At 38.0% G+C, this 13,691-nt stretch overlaps 1 protein-coding gene across 2 annotated transcripts in view; it reads left to right on the top strand.

Moving 5' to 3' along the window:
- The window catches only part of LOC132558495 (probable G-protein coupled receptor 139), a 51,424-nt gene extending 38,966 nt beyond the window's left edge, over positions 1–12,458 (top strand). For both annotated transcript variants that reach the window (XM_060223060.1, XM_060223061.1), the window contains exon 2: positions 10,306–12,458. In XM_060223060.1, coding sequence (XP_060079043.1) covers positions 10,335–11,537 — 1,203 coding nt within the window. In that variant the 5' untranslated portion in view covers positions 10,306–10,334 and the 3' untranslated portion in view covers positions 11,538–12,458. The remainder of the gene's footprint in view (positions 1–10,305) is intronic.
- The last annotated feature ends 1,233 nt before the right edge of the window (positions 12,459–13,691 follow it).

The raw sequence follows: 13,691 nt of genomic DNA, 5'->3' as shown, positions 1-13,691 counted from the left end.
CAACAATAAATATACCAACTTATCGCGTTAACCTACATCAATAGATATACCATTTTATCGCGATAACCTACAACAATTAATATTATAATTTATCGCGTTAACCTACAACAATAAATATACCAACTTATCGCGTTCACCTACATCAATAGATATACCATTTTATCGCGATAACCTACAACAATTAATATAATAAATTATCGCGTTAACCTACAACAATAAATATACAAATTTATCGCGTTAACCTGTATCAATAGATATACCAATTGATCGCGTTAATCTACAGCAATAAATATACCAACTGTTCGCGTTAACCCTCAACAATAAATGTACCAGCTTATCGCGTTAACCTGCAACAATTGATTTAATGATTTATCGCGTTTACCTTCAACAATAAATATACCAGCTTATCGCGTTAACCTACAGCAATAAATATATCAGCTTATCGCGTTAACCTACAACAATAAATATACCGATTTATCGCGTTAACCTACAACAATGAATATACCAATTCATCGCGTTAACCCACAACAATAAATTTACCAGCTTATCGCGTTAACATACATCAATAAATTTACCAGCTTTTCGCGTTAACATACATCAATAAATTTACCAAATCTGTAAAGGAGTGGCCATGTTACCACTTGGATCAATATACGTAAGAACAAACCGTACAATTATTAGTTAACTAAGGGAAGCCTAGGAGACAGTAATAGTAACATAAGTATTCCTGATATCGTGTGCCATCGCCGCTGTATACTGTGGCTATAGGCGGCAAGGCGAGCCCTACCACTGATGGTGACATCCATCAAGGTTCATTAAGATCGGTGTTGTAACTGAGAGGTTATACAGCATCGCTCTCTCTACACGAAATGAATTACTAAATGATAATGGATTCTAGCTCTTGATCAAATTAGATTTGCACTAATAGTCCTTCAAAATGTTTGTTCGAGTTCAGAATAGATGTGTCTGTAAAGGTTCCTATATTATGCATCATATTAAATATCAGTCATTAAATTATCCGTCATATTCTTTGTTGATTGCCTATTTGTTGAGGAGGTCGATCAGTATAAGAAATTCAGAGATCAATCGAAAGTACAAACCACTCAGCAGAAGGGGACATAGAGTCAAGACACCTCGATATATCGCATGTGTTTTTACTGACATCAATATAATGGTTTGGCTAGGTAACAGTTGTATTTAAGTGATAGCATGAATTCAATACCAAAACAGTATTGCAATTTATGGCAGTAGTCTCGTGTGGCATTAATCAGTCCACGTAAAGGTCATCTACATCTGTAGTCTAGTGTGGCATAAATCAGTCCACGAAAAGGCCATCTACATCTGTAGTCTCATGTGGCATTATCAGTCAACGAAAAGGTCGTGTACATCTGTAATCTCGTGTGGCATTATCAGTCAAAGAAAAAAGTCATCTACATTCGTAGTCTTGTGTGGCATTCATTAGTCAACGAAAAGGTCATCTACATATGTAGTCTAGTGTGGCATTATCAGTCAACGAAAAGGTCATGTACATCTGTAATCTCGTGTGGCATTAATCAGTTCACGAAAAGGTCATTTACATCTGTAGTCTTGTGCGGAATTAATCAGCTCACGAAAAGGTCATTTACATATGTAGTGTTGTGTGGCATTAATCAGTTCACGAAAAGATCATCTACATCTGTACTGTTGTGTGGCATTCATCAGTCCACGAGAAGGTCATCTACATCTGTAGTCTTGTGTGGCATTAATCAGTCCACGAGAAGGTCATCTACATCTGTAGTCTTGTGTGGCATTATAATCAGTCCACGAGAAGGTCATCTACATCTGTAGTCTTGTGTGGCATTAATCAGTCCACGAAAAGGTCATTTACATCTGTAGTTTTGTGTGGCATTAATCAGTCCACGAAAAGATCATCTACATGTATAAGACAATACTATTGTAAAATGAAGTTAATCCCCGGATTCTGATAATTGAACCTATAGATATGGGGTATTGTAAGGGTTTGTGAACCTTTCTCACAATATCTCCGATATTCGCGGTCGATCCGTTCATCATGAAGCTGTTATATACATCACGTATGGTTAGCAGGGCAGTAAAAACAATTACCTCAAACCAGATAGCCTCATGTACAACTGTGAAAATAAATTAAAGAAATAGATTACTAGATATTCGATTTTTTGTTGGAATGGTCATGACACAGAACGAGGTAATGACTTTGTTGTTAGAAGAACCGAGCAGGGACGTTGTGTCCGTTCAGTGTAAAAGAAAGTAATTAAAAGAAGTGCTTTATAGTTGGAGATGCTGTTTTCGTCTCTCTGTGGTTCGTTGCTTATAAAAGCGTTTTCATGTAAGTTATTAATTTGCCATTATGTAACAGTAATAAAGTTATTATAGAACGCGGGCACGTAATTATGATGACAATCACTGTCTATTGTGGGTATATGTGTCTGTTTATCAATTTACAAGTCATCTAACGAGAATATCGAGAGGTCTTGTTGTCTCTACCTCTAACCATGTGTAGAGAAAGCTGTGACACAAACATATCCGGCCACTGTAAAATTAATGACAAGGTGCCACTATAAATTGCGTTCTAGATGTAATGTTAGTGTTTAAATGCTTTTAAGTGCCATAGGCTCCATGAAATTATGCAATAAGTCGGTTCTATCTACATTATGACAAAGTGCGGACCAGTCATTGATAAGGCTCTGAGACAGAAGTACGCCTTAGAAGGGGATGTGTGATCACTAGGCCCCAATTAGCTAATCATTAGCCTGGGAATAACATATTCTACAGAAGAAATTAGAAAAATACAACGGAGACAGAACTTCAAAAAAACAAATATTAAAAACAAAAATGTTGCTTAGTGTCTCGTGTCCATGACTGATAGTATGTTTTTAACCTCGAGGTTGAGAAATGGACATGCTTTTTAAACTTTGTAAACAGGCGGCCTGGTTTGTCTGTCAGCATGACATTAATGGATTGTCTCAAAATGAATTACGTCATAAATGTGGTCACATGTATAAAGATGTAGCCGTTCATGTACATATATATGTAGTTCTGAATGTAGATCTACTGACGGAACGAATTATGGTGTGACGTCATTATATGGTGTGACGTCATTAATTTTAGTGATAAACTGTTCAGTGTAGACTTGAAAGCCTTAGACGATTGTTTAATTCTCTAATTGAAGGTAACTTTTCTTAGAACTTGTGTAATTCTGATCTTGAAGAGTTTTTTGTGAAGTCTGTAAATTCAGTTTTTTCAAACGATAACGTCATATTATAAATGCAACATCAGTCATGGTATATATACTGTATATAGTCAAATAGTTAAAAGAGTTACTGGCACATTAGATTACGTGTCCCAACATTCATATCATAGTCTACTGTGATTGACTTACAATTGATACATGAATATCTTAACGAATGAGTTGTGATAAATTCTAAGAATAATCTGAATCTTCATTCTGGAATATATTAAACGAATTATCGGTCACGGTTGATTTGTTGAACCAATCATTGGTCACGTGTGAGTTGTTGTGCAAGCTCTCTAAATACTGAATATATCAAGGTCATGACTGATTAGTTGCGTGAAAACTTCAATCACTTCATACTTCCCACTTCTCACAATGGAAAAAGGTGGTAACTAAAGTACGTACTACCACAGTTCACTTCACATCTAAACCTCTTTCATAGGTCATGCAAGGGGACGTGTGCAGTGGACTGTTGTAACAACCTGTAAAGACGGGGATACAACTAACAAGCTAGTAATTGTTAAGGCAATAGTACCGATGAATGGGCCAGATTTAATTATACAATATATGTGTGTACATTCGTAACAATGTCATTGCAAATCCTTGATTTTCATACACGTCAGCAATTTGTCAAACATGTGCCGGTCACAAGATTGTTAAACGTCCTCTGGTTTTCCTGGAAAGTTAAGTTAAAAATCTGGAGCTGGAGTGTACATTATGAATAAACATACATGATTGGTATTTATAGGTAACAGATGATTTTTGTGTGAGCCTGACTGACGGTTAACAAGCTCTCGGTCATGGATGACTTGTGTGAGCCTGACTGTCGGTTAACAAGCTCTCGGTCATGGATGATTGATGTTTATAGGTAACAGATGATTTGTTGTGTGAGTCTGACTGTCGGTTAACATTCTATCGGTCATGGATGACTTGTTGTGTTAGACTGACTGACGGTTAACAAACTATCGGTCATGGATGACTTGTTGTGTGAGACTGACTCACGGTTAACAAGCTATCGGTCATGGTTGACTTGTTGTGTGAGTCTGACTGTCGGTTAACAAGCTCTCGGTCATGGATGATTGATGTTTATAGGTAACAGATGATTTGTTGTGTTAGTCTGACTGTCGGTTAACATTCTATCGGTCATGGATGACTTGTTGTGTGAGACTGACTGACGGTTAACAAACTATCGGTCATGGATGACTTGTTGTGTGAGACTGACTCACGGTTAACAAGCTATCGGTCATGGTTGACTTGTTGTGTGAGTCTGACTGTCGGTTAACAAGCTCTCGGTCATGGATGATTGATGTTTATAGGTAACAGATGATTTGTTGTGTGAGTCTGACTGTCGGTTAACAAGCTCTCGGTCATGGATGATTGATGTTTATAGGTAACAGATGATTTGTTGTGTTAGTCTGACTGTCGGTTAACATTCTATCGGTCATGGATGACTTGTTGTGTTAGACTGACGGTTAACAAACTATCGGTCATGGATGACTTGTTGTGTGAACAACGGTTAACAAGCTATCGGTCATGGTTGACTTGTTGTGTGAGTCTGACTGTCGGTTAACAAGCTCTCGGTCATGGATGATTGATGTTTATAGGTAACAGATGATTTGTTGTGTGAGTCTGACTGTCGGTTAACAAGCTCTCGGTCATGGATGATTGATGTTTATAGGTAACAGATGATTTGTTGTGTTAGTCTGACTGTCGGTTAACATTCTATCGGTCATGGATGACTTGTTGTGTTAGACTGACGGTTAACAAACTATCGGTCATGGATGACTTGTTGTGTGAGACTGACTGACGGTTAACAAGCTATCGGTCATGGATGACTTGTTGTGTGAGACTGACTGACGGTTAACAAGCTATCGGTCATGGATGATTTGTTGTGTGAGTCTGACTGTCAGTTAACAAGCTCTCGGTCATGGATGATTGATGTTTGTAGGTAACAGACGATTTGTTGTTTGAGCCTGACTCTCGCTTAACCTATATTTGCCAGCTGAGTTTACTGTTCCGTCAACAGGGAGGGCAATTTAGAGGAAGGGGTTCATTAGTATACGGCAACTTATATTCAGAAAGCATACGGGAGGTCGTCGTAGGTGTCTTGTCCGGGAACATCATTACCATCCGTTAGCACAGACCGATTCCTTAGCACAAACCGACCCGATTCCTATTAAGAAACATAAACCACCTTGGACAGGGAGAAGCTGAAAACGCTCTACTGAATGAATCATCGCATGTCTTTATGGTCTTGTTATGTAGACTTTGTACAAACAGTGAACACATAATTTTTTAATTCAATAAAAATATTATTGGTAACAAATTATTTTTCTTACACAATACATTGTGATTTTATTATACATTGATATAACAATAGCATTTCAACAACACAATGTTCTTATCAAGTGGGTGTTCATTTTTGAAAATTGAAAATATTTACTTCCAATCATTAACACGTCTCAGCCACCCCCTGGAAAATATCTAGGAAAGGATTGCATGTATTATGAAGTATACTCATGACTTGGGCAAGATGTTTACAGACACTTACACAGCTAAAAAGTCTAGCGCAAGGTAATAACAGGGCAAATCTGTTTATGTAAGATTTATGGGGCGAATTCAATTTAACAGATACGCTGTATGATCAAATAACACTTCAATAGAATGTTAAAAAGAAAGTGATTTAAAGGAGTTTATAATAACAAGGTGGCACTGTAATCGTTCTCTAATACGTAAAAGGTTTCTGTAGACCTGCTGAAGAATACATAAAGGGTGTATAGGTGTATAAAGATTTGATTACGTCAAAATATCGACGAGGGCACGATAAATCAAAATACTAGCTGTCACATCTGTGACAAATGAATAACATTTAAACCCAATTGAACCATATTGACATTTTTGAAAAAAAAATCTTAATTAAGAGAAGTGCTTCAGAAATCAAAGTTAACTGCTTTCTACAATAACCCAATCTTTGTATTACGTTGTTATAATCTGTATTTTTATGATTAAATCAAAGACTTAATTGTATCTGTAACAAAAATTCAAGGTTCCGTTTATACAGGTTACATTACAATCAACTTTTGTTCTGTTGTTTATTGTCCTTTATCAATTTTTAGTCACACTCTCGCCGTGTACTTGTCATGTTTATGACATGTGAGGATGTTGCTTTAAAATCTTAATTTTTATTTTCTAATGATGTTTATGTACCCCAGCATCCTGTTATATTTATATATCCAGGTTTGTCACAAATGATTGATATGTGATCCGGTTTTACCGGTTCGAGGTATTACAACAATATCTGACAAATTACAATCCAGCTGGGGAATTGTCGACGACAACGAATTTTGATAAATTTCCACGCTGGAACCCATCAATATACGATGTAATGTTTGTTCGCTGTTATAATTTATTAAGAAAAACTGGGTTCGTTCAAACTTTTATTTGAGTTATTAAAATTGGGCTATTCGTTCTAAATTTTCGACTGATAGGTCCAAATTGTTTCATCCATGATTTTTGTCGGTATCTCTAATAAATCAGGCACGGATGTGGGTGTGTCGTTGTTATTACAAGTTATGTGATAGGGAGGGAGGGGTTGGCTAGGTGAAAAACCTATCCAGGATCTTTAACGCAGGATGAATTCTCGGTATCATAGATGTACACACTGACAACCACTACCCCCATTCGTTACTACAGTCAGATGAATTCTCGGTACTACTATACACACTGACAAACACTACTCCCAATGCTTACTACAGTCTGATGAATTCTCGGTATTATACACACTGACAAACACTATCCCCATTGGTAACTACAGTCAGATGAAGTCTCGGTATTATACACACTGACAAACACTACCCCCAATGGTAACTGAAGTCAGATGAATTCTCGGTATTATAGACACTGACAACCACTACCCCCATTGGTAACTACAGTCAGATGAATTCTCGGTATTATAGACACGGACAACCACTACCCCCATTGGTAACCACATTCAGATGAATTCTCGGTATTATAGACACTGACAAACACTACCCCCAATGGTAACCGAAGGCAGATGAATTGTCGGTATTATGCACACTGACGACCACTACCCCCATTGGTAACCACATTCAGATGAATTCTCGGTATTATAGACACTGACAAACACTACCCCCAATGGTAACCGAAGGCAGATGAATTGTCGGTATTATGCACATGACAACCACTACCCCCATTGGTAACTTCAGTTAGATGAATTCTCGGTATTATAGACACGGACAACCACTACCCCCATTGGTTACTACAGTCAGATGAATTCTCGGTATTATAGACACTGACAAACACTACCCCCAATGGAAACTGAAGTCAGATGAATTCTCGACACTGACAAACACTACCCCCAATGGAAACTGAAGTCAGATGAATTCTCGGTATTATACACACTGACAACCACTACCCCCATTGGTAACTACAGTCAGATGAATTCTCGGTATTATACACACTGACAGACACTACCCCCATTGGTAACCACATTCAGATGAATTCTCGGTATTATAGACACTGACAAACACTACCCCCAATGGTAACCGAAGGCAGATGAATTGTCGGTATTATGCACACTGACGACCACTACCCCCATTGGTAACCACATTCAGATGAATTCTCGGTATTATAGACACTGACAAACACTACCCCCAATGGTAACCGAAGGCAGATGAATTGTCGGTATTATGCACATGACAACCACTACCCCCATTGGTAACTTCAGTTAGATGAATTCTCGGTATTATAGACACGGACAACCACTACCCCCATTGGTTACTACAGTCAGATGAATTCTCGGTATTATAGACACTGACAAACACTACCCTCAATGGAAACTGAAGTCAGATGAATTCTCGACACTGACAAACACTACCCCCAATGGAAACTGAAGTCAGATGAATTCTCGGTATTATACACACTGACAACCACTACCCCCATTGGTAACTACAGTCAGATGAAGTCTCGGTATTATACACACTGACAACCACTACCCCCATTGGTAACTACAGTCAGATGAATTCTCGGTATTATAGACACTGACAAACACTACCCCCAATGGTAACTGAAGTCAGATGAATTCTCGGTATTATAGACACTGACAACCACTACCCCCATTGGTAACTACAGTCAGATGAATTCTCGGTATTATAGACACTGACAAACACTACCCCCAATGGTAACTGAAGTTAGATGAATTCTGAATTCTCAGTATTATACACACTGACAAACACTTATGCACACTGACAACACTACCCCCAATACCCCCACACTTACCCCCATTGTATTATACACACTGACAACCACTACCCCCATTGGTAACTATAGTAAGATGAATTCTCGGTATTATACACACTGACAAACACTACCCCCATTGGTAACTACAGTCAGATGAATTCTCGGTATTATACACACTGACAACCACTACCCCCATTGGTAACTATAGTAAGATGAATTCTCGGTATTATACACACTGACAAACACTACCCCCATTGGTAACTATAGTAAGATGAATTCTCGGTATTATACACACTGACAAACACTACCCCCATTGGTAACTACAGTCAGATGAATTCTCGGTATTATAGACACTGACAAACACTACCCCCATTGGTAACTACAGTCAGATGAATTCTCGGTATTATACACACTGACAAACACTACCCCCATTGGTAACTACAGTCAGATGAATTCTCGGTATTATACACACTGACAAACACTACCCCCAATGGTAACTGAAGTCAGATGAATTCTCGGTATTATAGACACTGACAAACACTACCCCCATTGGTAACTACAGTCAGATGAATTCTCGGTATTATAGACACTGACAAACACTACCCCCATTGGTAACTACAGTTAGAGGACTTCGCTTCGTTTTAGTGTAGCAGCAACTGCTTGCTTTTGTTTCTATATCTTTCATCATACTATCAACACATTGTTGACAAAATCGAGATCCCTGGCACAGTTTTCTCTAAAATAACATACAACTAAGGCACCAAATAACTTAATCGACTATTTGCTCCACAGAACATAATATTGAACTATCAATAATCATGTATTTTGCTTGCTACGTAAGGAAAAAAGAGTCAAAAAGTTTCTGGTGTTTTCAAATAAAGAATTGCGGTCCATTGTTTAAAACAGCAGCTTGCTTATCAATAATCCGATGTGTAGTATGCTATGACAATATACCCGATGCTAAGCTGAATTTTATTGTATTACCTGATCTATTCGATAAATTTAGCCTCGAACGAAGACAAAAAACGGTTTGTTCTCAAAGGTCTGAATAACACTGCATTCAAAGACAGACACTCTTTTGTGATACGTTTCTTCTTGTCCAAGCCTCATTTTATCGACAAAGTCTTCCCTGTGGTCTTATAACAAGGACGATAGATTTCAGTGTATGCCTATACCTAACCTTGGTCCCATGTATTTATCTGTATTATCAACTATTTGATGTTACTGGAACATTTCTCTATAAACACCAATATATAAAGTTAATGACACTAAATAAATTATATCACTTCCGGTACTCATGTTATGACATGACTATGTCCTTTAGTTAACACTAGACAATGATAACAGTCCAACTTTATGCTGGTGTAACAACGGCTCCACATCTGATTGTTACTATCAGATAGCCCATTCTATCAGCTACTACCAAGTCATAGTCAACACTCACAAGGGCAACAACCGTGAGATTGAGAAACCTGAAGGTAGATTGTAGGGTCTCTCTCTAATTTATACATTATGTATACATAGGCACAGTGTCAGATGTATTGTAACATAACACAAACTCATTATCATCTTTATACAACAACAGATACGATCATACAAATGAAATATTATTTTATATATAATCAACAAGGCTTCGTGTCGTTTTATTGATAAAGCCATGCACCTATAACAGTGTATCAGAATACCACAGGCGGTAGTGTTATCACAAACATTTCATCGTAACCCCTCCCCCACCCCTCCGCTCTCTTTGATATATTATAATATATAACTATACATTTTGTATTTGTATTCTCCAGGTTTGGCGCTCCATGATGTACACTTTACTATGAGGTCGATAGAGATGATGAACACTAGTCTAGTAGCGGCGCCTGGATACAGTTACCATGAGAACGCCACGCCCGAATGGTTAAAGGGCCCATGTCCCCGGACTGACAACTTCACCAGTCCAAGCTGGAATTGGTTTCTGTGTATAAGTGTCATAAACACCCCTCTAGCGTCTTTTCTGGACCGATACGTCACTCCCATGTGGCTGGTCATTGGGTTTGTTGGCAATATAATAACGATGAAAATTTGGTCACATCGACGTATGAAGCACATCAACACTTCTGCGCTGTACCTGACAGCGTTGGCGGCGACCGACCTTCTGTTATTGTTCCTCTACATCCAACGTTACCTCCATTTTACCTGGGGACTTCCCACTATCGACGTTCCAGTTTGGTGTCCTACTTTCTTCGTTTTTTATATGTTTGCTCAATACATGAGTCCATTGCTCGTGTTTGGCTTCACAACAGAACGTTTTGTATCTATTGTCAGACCATTTAAAAGTGAACGGTTTTCCAGGCACCACCGAGCACCCAAAGAAATAATTGCCATAGCGCTGTTTGCTTTCGGATTATCTCTACCCCAGGCACACGGCTGGGTATACAAAGATTCTGCATGTGGCGGGTCCCAAACAAAGTTCTTCGAGTATTGGACATGGATCACGGATGTACTTTTATTCTGTGTAGTACCTATCGCCACTTTCTTTCTCAATATGTTTGTCCTTAAAGTCGCATCGAAAGCAACAAAAGTGCGTCGAGAGTCTACCTGCCGTCAGGAAAATGATTCTTTGCGATCACGACGCTCCAAAATAGCTCCGTCTACAGTAACGCTGCTGTGTATATCTTTTTATAGAATATTTACGACCCTTCCAGTGGCTATATTGTTTGCTCTACAGTTCAGTGTTCCGGAAGGATCTTATCACGTTCCGGTGTACGAAATGAGCCTTGATCCTCAGTGGCGGGACTACTTTTCGTGGTACACGGCTAAGACAATTATCGACACTATTGGTTTGTCACAATATTCGTGTAACATATTTATATATTTAATGACAGCCAGGCATTTCAGACACGAATTCATCAACACTTTCCGTATCACAGCGTGTTGTGGTCCTGCGGAAAAACCGGGAAGTTTCCATCGACACACCTTCCTCACAAATGGCGCTGGTTACGGCGGAGCGTCAACGCGAATTACAGAAACAGATATGTGAGCAACTATTGGATCTGTCGGTAGGACCAATGTCATGAACGGATCTCAGAACGGATATCCGAACGTGTATTTGACCAAATATATTATTACAGATCATATGTCTGATGACTGTATCGTTTTATACCAATGTGATAGATATTCGGAGGCAGTGATAGTTAACTAAGATATACATCTGGTGTGAAGGAGCATGTTGTCAGAATGATGTCTTTCCCCTCGAAATCTAATGTCGCTGAGCAAGTAAAAGTGTGAAATTCCAGTACATGTTATTTTGTACCTGAAAAAGGTAGTGCGACGTTTATCAATGTTGGTGATCAGACGTATCTTGATGGTAATTTTGGGCACTGTGTTTGATGTTGAATTTACAAACAAAACATCCCCGGCATTCTCAAAGGATATGTACGTGGCCGGTGTGTAAATGTAGAGTTGTTTTGGTATTTAAGATTAAAGTTTTAAATAAATCACTGATGTTTGACGTCAAATAATCGTGGTGATTTGGTGCATATATTCAGTGGAGAGGACTGCTTTTAAGATACATGTAATAAGTATAACTTCATGGAGAGGCCACTAAACTGGTTTATTTTACATAAAAAGTACTTTTAACTTCTGTGATTTTCAATTTATCTGTATTAAGGACTACAAAATTCGGAATACACTGACTTTGATTCAGACTTTTAAGTCTCGAACACTGATTGAATCTTTGGCCAGTTTATTGATGTTAAATGTATTCCATATATATCTATATATAGTAATAACATAACGACCAACCAAAATAGGATATTTAAATTCACTTTTGAAGTGTGTGAAGCAGAAATTTACTAAATCATATCAAATGAAATATATATCTATATATATGATTAAGCTCAAATGTTGGTATACATGTATATTACCAGGTCACGTGATGCTACGTAATAAATCATTACATTTCGATCAGCGTATTTCTGTATCATCTACTGATGTCGTTTTCACCTGATAAAGAACATGTGTATACTTTGAGACAAGGTGATCACGAAAGGCCGGAAGTCTTCAGTAATCAGCGGTTTTATATTGTACGATATACTTAATAAACGCGAGAAGAATGATGTATGGTTTTGTATTAGCAATGACGTCACCATTCGCAATACTTTTGTGTTGAGGGTCAAATTTTCCATCTAAGAAATATTGTAAACAGCATTAACGACTAATGATTTTCATACACATTTCTGGGAGAGTATATGGTTCTATTCTGTCTATAGTGTTACCATACACATTTCTGGGAGAGTATATGGTTCTATTCTGTCTATAGTGTTACCATACACATTTCTGGGAGAGTATATGGTTCTATTCTGTCTATAGTGTTACCATACACATTTCTGGGAGAGTATATGGTTCTATTCTGTCTACAGTGTTACCATACACATTTCTGGGAGAGTATATGGTTCTGCTCTGTCTACATTGTTACCATACACATTTCTGGGAGAGTATATGGTTCTATTCTGTCTATAGTGTTACCATACACATTTCTGGGAGATTATATGGTTCTATTCTGTCTATAGTGTTACCATACACATTTCTGGGAGAGTATATGGTTCTATTCTGTCTACAGTGTTACCATACACATTTCTGGGAGAGTATATGGTTCTATTCTGTCTATAGTGTTACCATACACATTTCTGGGAGAGTATATGGTTCTATTCTGTCTACAGTGTTACCATACACATTTCTGGGAGAGTATATGGTTCTGCTCTGTCTACATTGTTACCATACACATTTCTGGGAGAGTATATGGTTCTGTTCTGTCTACAGTGTTACCATACACATTTCTGGGAGAGTATATGGTTCTGTTCTGTCAACAGTGTTACCATACACATTTCTGGGAGAGTATATGGTTCTGTAATGTCTACAGTGTTACCATACACATTTTTGTTAGAGAATATGGTTCTGTTCTGTCATCAGTGTTACCATACACATTTCTGGGAGAGCATATGGTTCTGTTCTGTCTACAGTGTTACCATACACATTTTTGTTAGAGAATATGGTTCTGTAATGTCTACAGTGTTACCATACACATTTCTGGGAGAGTGTATGGTTCTGATATTACTATCTCTATTCTGACAGGGACATACGATTACGTAAGATGTATAGTGTAACCTTTATCACTATAGAAGATACAAAGTGT

This window comes from Ylistrum balloti, unplaced genomic scaffold, assembly GCF_031769215.1.
Source record: "Ylistrum balloti isolate Yb309-2 unplaced genomic scaffold, AGI_CSIRO_Ybal_v1 Utg370792, whole genome shotgun sequence".
NCBI lineage: Eukaryota > Metazoa > Mollusca > Bivalvia > Pectinida > Pectinidae > Ylistrum > Ylistrum balloti.
This window is presented reverse-complemented; position numbering and strand designations above follow the sequence as displayed.